The 9,507-nt window shown below is 55.5% G+C and overlaps 1 protein-coding gene across 1 annotated transcript in view; it reads left to right on the top strand.

Moving 5' to 3' along the window:
• The window catches only part of LSR (lipolysis stimulated lipoprotein receptor), a 21,624-nt gene extending 12,464 nt beyond the window's left edge, over positions 1-9,160 (top strand). Inside the window, 8 exon segments of the mRNA XM_004388122.2 lie at positions 8-127; positions 2,231-2,287; positions 2,853-2,999; positions 7,038-7,199; positions 7,359-7,418; positions 7,524-7,655; positions 8,113-8,741; positions 8,826-9,160. Coding sequence (XP_004388179.1) covers positions 8-127; positions 2,231-2,287; positions 2,853-2,999; positions 7,038-7,199; positions 7,359-7,418; positions 7,524-7,655; positions 8,113-8,741; positions 8,826-8,861 — 1,343 coding nt within the window. The 3' untranslated portion in view covers positions 8,862-9,160.
• Positions 9,161-9,507: the final 347 nt, after the last annotated feature.

The raw sequence follows: 9,507 nt of genomic DNA, 5'->3' as shown, positions 1-9,507 counted from the left end.
GTCCCAGATGCTGACCTGACATTTGACCAGACGGCCTGGGGAGACAGTGGTGTGTATTACTGCTCTGTGGTTTCGGCCCAGGACCTCGGCGGGAACAATGAGGCCTACGCAGAACTCATCGTCCTGGGTGAGTGTGGGGCTGCATCCTGACAGCCTGGGGAGGGAGCGGGGGAGGTGGAATGGGGCCGCCCGCTTCTGTCTACTTGTGCGCCTGCCCGCCGCCCTCCTGCTTTGCTCTCTGGGCTCTGGCCGCCTGCTTCGCTCCCCCCACACGGCACCACCAGTCACTTGGGCTTACCTGTGCCCCGCACCCCAGGCAGCGTCCCCCTCAACATTCCAAATCAGCCAGAGCCAAACATAGAGTGAAGAGAATTGGGGACACTCCCTCTTCCCAGTCTCATTTTTTAAAAAATACAGAAATGGTCTGAGTTGATTGGCAATGAGTGAAGAAGCGGGTTGTGTGGATAAAGCGAGCAGGCTGGGCCTGCCTCCTGTCACATCCCTAGGGCTACACATCACCCCACAAACCCCTGCCGTAGCTCAGGGACGCTGCCCTCCGCCCTGTTGGGATGGCTGTGTGTGGCATACACCTGAGTGCTTCCCTCAGATGATGCCAACTTCAGATGCCCAGGGGCAGGGTGGGGTGTCAGCCAGCAGCCCCTGTCCAGCCCAGGACCCCCATGCTCTGTGCGGAGGGCTTGTTGCCACGGGCTGACACATAGTCTCATGTGGCTTGGGCTGTATGTGAGACTGCTGGACGGCATGCTTCCAGCAGCGCATGCGTGGTGTGCGGAGCTGTGTGCGTGAGCGAGCACACGGGATGGGGGCACGCCCCAGGATGCCCGGGCCACCAGCCATGTGTGCCGGGGACCTAGACAGCCTCTGTGTGCCCTTTGGTGAAATGCACAGTCGGCATCAGCAGTTCTTAAACTTGTAGCCTCAGGACCTATTTACGCTCTAAACAAATTACGGAAGACCTCAGAGAGCTTTTGGTTATGTGGGGTATCTCTAGATACTTATCAAATTAGAAATGACAATTGAGAAATTTTAAAGCACAAGCTGTACAAGCACACCATCCGTCAGCCATCAGAGTGATGATGTCATCACGTGCCACGTAGCCTCTGGAAAACTCCACTGTACGCCGATGATGGTGAATGAGAATGAAAAAGGCAAATAGCGTCTAAGTATTTTGATGAAAATAGTTTATTTAGACTTGTGGACCAGACCATACTTTGAGAACTGCTGATCTGCATTGTAGAGCCCCCTCTAGGGGCAGGCATGCCATACAGTGTGAGCACTTTGTAGGTATAAGGCCCAGGCGTGTGTATGCCCCAGGTGATAAAATGCTTGTGGCTCACAGAGCTCCGTTGTCACCTGAGGGAAGGCGCTAACTGGGGCACAGAACATGTGTGTGGCCTGTGATAGGATGCGTGAACCGAGATGGAAACCTTGTGAGTCATACAGCCAGGGCCGGTTGTGACTTTTAAGGGCTGTAGGTACTTTTGCTTTCGTGGGCCCCTTCCTTCCCTAAAAAAAATATTAAAAAGTATCTTTTATGATTGCATTGTTATAGTGATAATTTCAGGATTCATTTTTTTCTCTAATTAAAAAAAATTAAAAACCTAAAACATTTTCTTGGGCCCCTGAAAGTATCGTGGGCTCTAGGGCACTGTGCCCACTGTGCATGCTGGACTGGTCGGCCTTGTGCAGACCCACCCTGTCACATGGGGTGGGACCCTTTGGGGTAATGTTGTTGTGTGCCGTCGAGTCGATTTGACCCATAGCAACCCTATGGGACAGAGTAGAACTGCCCCATGGGGTTTCCAAGGAGCAGCCGGTGGATTCGAACTGCTGACCTTTTGGTTAGTAGCCGAGCTCTTAACTCTTAACTACTCCGCCACCAGGGCTATGTCACAGAGATAGAGGGTCCAAATTGAGGTGGGGCCTTCAGAACCCCACGGCATATGGGTTAGAGCCCTTTGGGACAGCGGACTTCCTTGCTGTATGAGACAGTGGGTGAATTGTGATGGAAGCCTTCTGGAAAACAGCCCCCGCAACTGGGCAGGGGATGGAGGGCAGGAACCGCATGCTGGGACCCTCCTAGGCCACCAGCGCCTCTCCCACTTCCGGATTACCTTCCACCTGACCAGCCTAGAGCTGGGCTTCAGGGCAGGGCGGCCTGGGCTGGCTCTCGCCAGCATAATCTCCTGTTTCTCTTTTGTCCCTCCAGGCAGGACCTCAGGGGTGGCTGAGCTCTTACCTGATTTTCAGGCGGGGCCCTTGGAAGGTATGGGGGGTAGAAGCCTCAGTGAGGCTTCTCCTGGGAGTCCCCCACCCACCATTTACTGCTTCTGTCTCTGGTATTCTCCCCCATCCTAAACACTGCTCGCCGTGGGCCCCCCACTAACCCCACCCAATCTGTAGCACCTAGTGACCTGGCTCTGGGCTTTGGGCTGGCTGAGGCAGAGCCTGGGGTGTAGGCAGGGGCTCCTGTGACTGGTGCCTGCAGTGCGATCCTGGGGGTTGGGATATGGACAGCCGGCTTTCCCCTGGCTCTGAGGCTACAGTCTGTCTTGCTCTGGCCAGGTCACCTCTTGTTTTCTGCCCTGTCAGCGTGAGCCAAGGAGCAGTTCCCCGATTTTTGGACCGGTCTGGGTTGCAGAGGGGTGGGCATTCCTCTTCTGTTGCTGCTGCCCCCCAGCCTCTGCCGTGGAGAGCCCAGGAGGGCTGCAGCTTCCCCATAGCCTCTGGCAGTAGCCCCCGACCTAGCCCCCGCTCTGCACTGCCCCGCTGCGTCCCTCCCTGCTTCCTCACAGGCCTCCGCCTGAGGGCCCGCTCTCATCTCTCTGCAGACTGGCTGTTCGTGGTTGTGGTCTGCCTGGCCTTCCTGCTCCTCTTCCTCCTCCTGGGCATCTGCTGGTGTCAGTGCTGCCCCCATACCTGCTGCTGCTACGTCAGGTGCCCCTGCTGCCCGGACAAGTGCTGCTGCCCAAAAGCCCGTGAGTGCCCCTGGCGTACGCGACCACCCCCGCCTGGGTCTGAGGGGAGGAGGTGGCGCTCTGCCTGCCCCCCCGGGACAGCGCCGCTCCCCTGTCTGGAGGCTGTGAGTTCCGCACTTGGGAAGCAAGTGGGCCAAGGCAGATCTGCTGGTTCGGGTTAGCATTTGCTTACTTCAGCTTTTCATTTATTTTGAATTTTTTTCTTTTGAAAGTGTTCATGCACGTGGTAAAAAAATTCAAATAATACAAAACATTATTCGCTGCAAAGTAAAGCTCCCTTTAAAAACAGAATCTTGAGTGAAAGAGTTAAGAAACCAAACAAGGGTTCCAGCGCTGCATAATTTAATTAAGAAAATAGAAACACACAGTCACACGAACACTGCATTTTGCACATGGCTGCGATATGCAGATGACACAACCTTGCTTGCTGAAAGTGAAGAGGACTTGAAGCACTTACTGATGAGGATCAAAGACCACAGCCTTCAGTATGGATTCCACCTCAACATAAAGAAAACAAAAATCCCCACAACTGGACCAATAAGCAACATCATAATAAATGGAGAAAAGATTGATGTTTTCAAGGATTTCATTTTACTTGGATCCACAATCAACGCCCACGGAAGCAGCAGTCAAGAAATCAGAAGACGCGCTGCATTGGGCAAATCTGCTGCAAAAGACATCTTTACAGTGTGAAAAAGCAAAGATGTCACCTTGAAGACTAAGGTGCATCTGACCCAAGACATGGTGTTTTCAGTTGCCTCATATGCATTCAAAAGCTGGGCAATGAATAAGGAAGACCAAAGAAGAATTGATGCCTTTCAATTGTGGTGTTGGCGAAGAATATTGAATATACCATGGACTGATAGAAGAACAAACACATCTGTCTTGGAAGAAGTACAGCCAGAATGCTCCTTAGAAGCAAGGATGGTGAGACTTCATCTCACTTACTTTGAACATGTTATCAGGAGGGTCCAGTCCCTGGAGAAGGACATCATGCTTGGTGAAGTAGAGGGTCAGCGAAAAAGAGGAAGACTCTTAAAGAGATGGATTGACACAGTGGCTGCAACAATGGGCTCAAGCGTAACAATGATTATGAGGATGGCACAGGACCCGGCAGTGTTTCGTTCTGCTGTACACGGGGTCGCTATGAGTCAGAACCGACTCGACAGCACCTCACAACAAACACCACCAGCATTATATTTAAGGAGTCCTGGTGGCGCAACGGTTAAGCTCTTGGCCTCTAACCAATGGTTCGAATCCACCAGCTGCTCCACGGGAGAAAAACCTGGCAATCTGCTCCTGTAAAGATTTACAATCTAGGAAACCCTACAGGGCAGTTCTCCTCTGTCCTGTAGGGTCGCTGTGAGTTGGAATCGATTCGTCAGCACACAACAGCTATGTTTAAGGACATATCTCGAAAGTTAGAGTTGGGACCTTGGATGTCTGGGATTGGATGTCTGGGATTGGATGTCTGGGAATGGAAGTCTGGGATTGGATGTCTGGGATTGGATGTCTGGGATTGGATGTCTGGGAATGGAAGTTGGACCAGAGATGAAGAGAGGAAAGAAAGAAAGAAAACAGAAAGGAAAGAAAAGAACATGAAATCTTCCTCTTACCGCTGCCCCACCTCCCCTCCTCAGGGATGACAGGTCTTACCAGCTCCTGGGGTTCCTGTGGAGAGCCCGGATATACCAGCATCTCTGTGCCTGGTGCAGGGTGCATTTACAGTAAAATCACAGGTGACTGTTGCAAGCAGGGCAGTGTAGGTTTGAGGCCTGGCTTGACGACTTACCTGCTTGGAAGCCAAGTGAGTCACTTCCCCTCTCCAAGCCTCAGCTTCCTCCTCTGTAAAACATGGCTTCCAGCAGAGTCTTGGCCCCTGGTCACTACTGACACCGACAGCTGTGATGTTTTAACAGCTGACGGTCATGGAATATCTTAAACACAGGCCAGGCTCACGTTGAGTGCTATGCACGTGAGTTCACCACATCCACTGAACTCGGTGGGCAACCTGCTTCCTCAAAGTATTACTCCCTTGAAAAATATCCACTGCCTTCTGGAGCCCTGGTGGCGCAGTGGCTAAGAGCTACAGCTGCTCACCAAAAGGTCGGCAGTTCAAATGCACCAGCCACTCCTTGGAAACCCTATGGGGGCAGTTCTACTCTGTCCTCTAGGGTCGCTATGAGTCGGAATGGACTCGACTGCAGTGGGTTTGGTTTTTTGGTTTTTCTGGAGGCTTATGCCAGCCATGCCCGCCCTTTCTCTGTCATTTTTAGTGGAGAGCTTGCTCAGGCGATGGGTGTTAGTCTGTTTCACAGAAGGGGAGGGAGCCCCAAGGGCTGCAACCACGTTTGCAGTTGCTCCCGAATTAAGGCTGGGGCTGGGGCTGGGGCCAGGACTGCAGATGCCAGTCCCCAGGCCCTGGCCGCCACCCTCTTCCTCCTCCTCCTGGCCATCTGCTGGTGTCAGTGCTACCCCGTGTCCCCAAGATCCCCTCCAAGGCCGCATGTCCTCCATCCTGAGGCCTTGTGAACTCCGACACGCGATCTGTTACTCCTGCCATGCCCGCAGCCCCTGCTGGCGCTTCAGGGAGCCCAACACCCTACCACTGTTGTTGTTAGATGCCGTTGAGTTGGTCCCGACTCACAGCGACCCTGTGTACAACGGAACAAAACCCTGCCCGGTCCTGCGCCACCCTCACTATCATTGCTATGCTTGAGCCCATTGTTGCAGCCACTGTGTCAGTCCATCTCGTTAAGGGTCTTCCTCTTTTTCGCTGACCCTCTACCAAGCATGACGTCCTTCTCCAGGGACTGGTCCCTCCTGATAACATGTCCAAAGTACGTGAGACGAAGTCTTGCCATCCACTACCCGTGAAGCTTTATCACCGAGTAAATGAGTAAACGCTAACGAGAAGGACATCATGCTCGGTAAACAGAGGGTCAGTGAAAAAGAGGAAGACCCTCAAGGCGATGGATTGACACAGTGGCTGCAACAATGGGCTCAAGCATAACAATGACTGTGAGGATGGTGCAGGACTGGGCAGGGTTTCATGCTGTTGTACACGGGGTCACTATGCGTCGGAACCGACTCAACGGCACCTCACAACGACAATAACCACAAACGCCAATGAGGGCTTCCTGGTAGGTGGCGCTGAGCACTTAGCCTCTTGCTTCTGAACCGAAGGTGAAGGGGGCCTTTCTGAGCCAGTCTCCTCACCCTGTTTTCCAGTTGGGAGTCCAAGGAGAAAAGGACTTGCCTAGGCCCGGAGACTTTGCTGCAGGAGCCGCCCCAGGCACACAGCTTCTTTTCCTGGGGAGAAAGGCAACAAGAAGGCTTTGGCCTTGAGCTCTCAGGCCTAGAGCAGGGGTAGGGGAGGGTGGAGGTGGGTGTGGCCCGAGGATTGGAAACAGTAACTCAAGATGTTTTGCTGCCAGGGCTGAGGCAAATCAACTCCCAAGGTCACTATCCTCTTGCCTTAGACTCATTCCTTGTGCATCTGGGTTGAGCACCCAGCAGGCATGAGACGGGTGTGGGCATGGGGTGCCCCCAGATGATTCCTTTTTTCCTAGAGCCAGGGACACGTGATACTGGCTTGTGGGAACAGTGGTGGACGCAGACGCAGGCCTTGTCTAAGGGGGCAGGTGCTGCCCAGCGTCACCCACGGTCGCCCTGTAAGAACACAGGCCCGGAGCGTTCTGATATCTGATAGGGTGACTGGAGAGTTGGAACTTTATGTGAAACCTTTGGATTCGATTTGATCATCCCATCTTGGCACACCACTGTAGTTTCCAAACAAAACATCCTGGCCTGTGGGGAGCCGTATAAGAGGTGGGGATTCAATGCAGCTGAGGTCCCCTAGCCTCAAGGACCATGCAGAAATGGAATGAGGACTGGCAGGGGCCCATTTGCTCGGGGAGAGCCCACAGCCGGGGCATCGGGAAGGAGGTTCAGACATACCTCCCTCCAGAAGCCCCTACTGCAGTGCAGAGCAGCATGGCTCTGGACCACCTCTCATGCTGACTGTGTGTGTCCTAGTGTATGATGCCGGCAAAGCGGCCACCTCAGGAGCCCCAAGCATCTACAGCCCTGACACCTATGCCTACTTCTCCCCTGGCAAGACCTCGCCACCACCCGCCATGATTCCCATGGCCCCTGTCTATAACGGTTACCCTGGAGATTTTGACAGGAGTAGCTCAGGTGAGGCCCGGGCGAGCCAGGAGCCGCTGGGGCGAGGGGTAGGTTGGGTGTTTGGGCACTAAGAGTGGACCTGGGGCTGGAAGGAAGAGTGGCTTGGGAGGGGGCTGGAGATGTGGGGTGGTTCCAGGAGGGCAGCCACTGACGGCCGGTCTCCCCCAGTCGGTGGCCACAGCTCCCAGGTGCCCCTGCTTCGTGACACGGACAGCAGTGTGAACTCTGGTGAGAACTGATCCTCGTGAGGTGGTACATGCCTGTAGGGGAGGGGGATGGGTCAGCTTTCATCCTCCCAAACTGACGCCTGTCACTTCTACCTCCTGTCCCTAGAGGTCCGGAGTGGCTACCGGATTCAGGCCAATCAGCAAGATGACTCCATGCGGGTCCTGTACTACATGGAGAAAGAGCTGGCCAACTTTGATCCTTCACGACACGGTCCCCCCAATGGCCGTGTGGAGCGGGGTAAGCAGGAGCCTTGGGGTCTGAGGGGGGGAGGGGGAATCACATCTCCCTGGTACCCCACGAATTAGAGGCCCAGGACTGCAGTTGCCCATCCCAAGGCCACACGTCCTCCATCCTGAAACCCCGTGAGCTCCCTGACAAGGGGTCTGTTCCTCCTGCCATGGCCACAGCCTCTGCTGGCTCCTCAGGGGGCCCCATACCCACCGCTAGTGAGGCTTTACCACCGAGTAAAGGCTAGCCAGGGATTCCTGCTAGGTGGGGTTAGTAGGACGTGTCCCCTCCCTCCCAATGCCACGAAGATAGGTGGACAGGCCCCTGCATAGCATCATTTAATAGATCAGAAACCTAGGGCCCCCTAGAGTGTATGAGACAGGGGGGTGATCCTGCTGATTCCCAGGACACCCGACATGAAGTCCTGGCCTCCTGCCAGCAGTCAGTGACACCCCCTTCTCTGCAGCCTTGAGTGAAATCACCTCCCTCCACGAGGACGACTCACGATCCCAGCCTCTCAGGGGCCCTGCTTTAACCCCGATCCGGGAAAAGGAATGGGGCCGACGCTCCCCTCGGAGTCCCAGGAGGTGGGAGCAGGAGCCCCCAGCAGAACAGCCAGGGGGCGGCTGGGAGGTTCGGCGGCCCCGGGCCCACTCTGTGGATGCTCTGGATGATCTCATCCGGCCGGGCTCCGTTGAATCAGGGAGGTCTCCCCCAAGTAGCGGGAGGAGAGGCCGGGCCTATGCAGCCCCGAGAAGCCGCAGCCGTGATGACCTCTATTATCAAGATGACCCGAGGGACTTCCCACACTCCTGGGACCCCCACTATGATGAGTTCAGGTCTGGGGGCCGCCCACATGCTGATTCCAGAGCCCACTACTCCCGCTCCCGGGACCCTGAGGAGGACGGCTCCAGGTCTGGGAACCCTCACTATGATAGGCGGCTGCTGGAGGAGGCCTTGAGGAGGAAGGGGGCTGGGGAGAGGAGGAGAACCTACAGGGAGGAAGAGGAGGAGGAGGAGGCCTACAACCGGTCAGAGCCTCCGCCTTACACGGAGACTGACTCCCAGGCATCACGAGAGCGGAGGCTTAAAAAGGTGAGCAGCCCGCCTGCCTTTCGGGACCTTCCTGGACCCCTCTTCCCATCCTCCCCACTTCACCCTCTTCCTTCTCTCTTGCAGAACTTGGACCTGAGTCGGGAAAGTTTAGTCGTCTGAGCTCATGTTTTATAGGTAGCTTTTTGTACATTTCCTTTTTTTTAATTCGCGGAGGGACTATTAATGATGGCCTGCCCCTCCTAAATCTAATAAAATGTGTACTCAGAAAGCCTACGTCTTGAAGAGTTTGTTTTGCTGCGCGAGGTGCGGGTGGAGGAGGAGCCGGGGCAGCTGCCGTTTCTGGGCGTGTGTGTTTGTAAAACGCAGCTGAGTGTCTCCAGTCTCCTCCCTCACCCCCCCCTCCTGAACTTTAAGTCCCGGGTGAGAAGGACCCTGTTCGCCCTCTCCTTAGGCTCCAACCCCTGAGTACGTGCCCCACGTTGCTTCCGCCAGGCCCTGCGTGCGCGCCCGGCCCCGCCCAGACGTGCGCATGCGCCCGGACCTCCGCCTTCGCGCATAACAGCCGAGAGCGCGCGTGCGCGCCCTCTCCCCTTCCACCGCGTTCACTACCCCCCCCACCCCCCCCGACCTACTTTACTGTCTCCAAACCCCTGCAGCCGGCCTCGTCCCTGGCGACCAGACCCCTCTCCGGATCCCCCAGTGTTCCATCTGGGCACGCGTTCCACCAGGGCAGAGCGCTAGCTGGTGCCCGGCAGCCAAGGGACACAATAGCGACACCCTAGCGCCCCGCGGAGACCCGAGCCCG

This window comes from Trichechus manatus, unplaced genomic scaffold, assembly GCF_000243295.1.
Source record: "Trichechus manatus latirostris isolate Lorelei unplaced genomic scaffold, TriManLat1.0 scaffold00207, whole genome shotgun sequence".
Classification (NCBI taxonomy): domain Eukaryota; kingdom Metazoa; phylum Chordata; class Mammalia; order Sirenia; family Trichechidae; genus Trichechus; species Trichechus manatus.
This window is presented reverse-complemented; position numbering and strand designations above follow the sequence as displayed.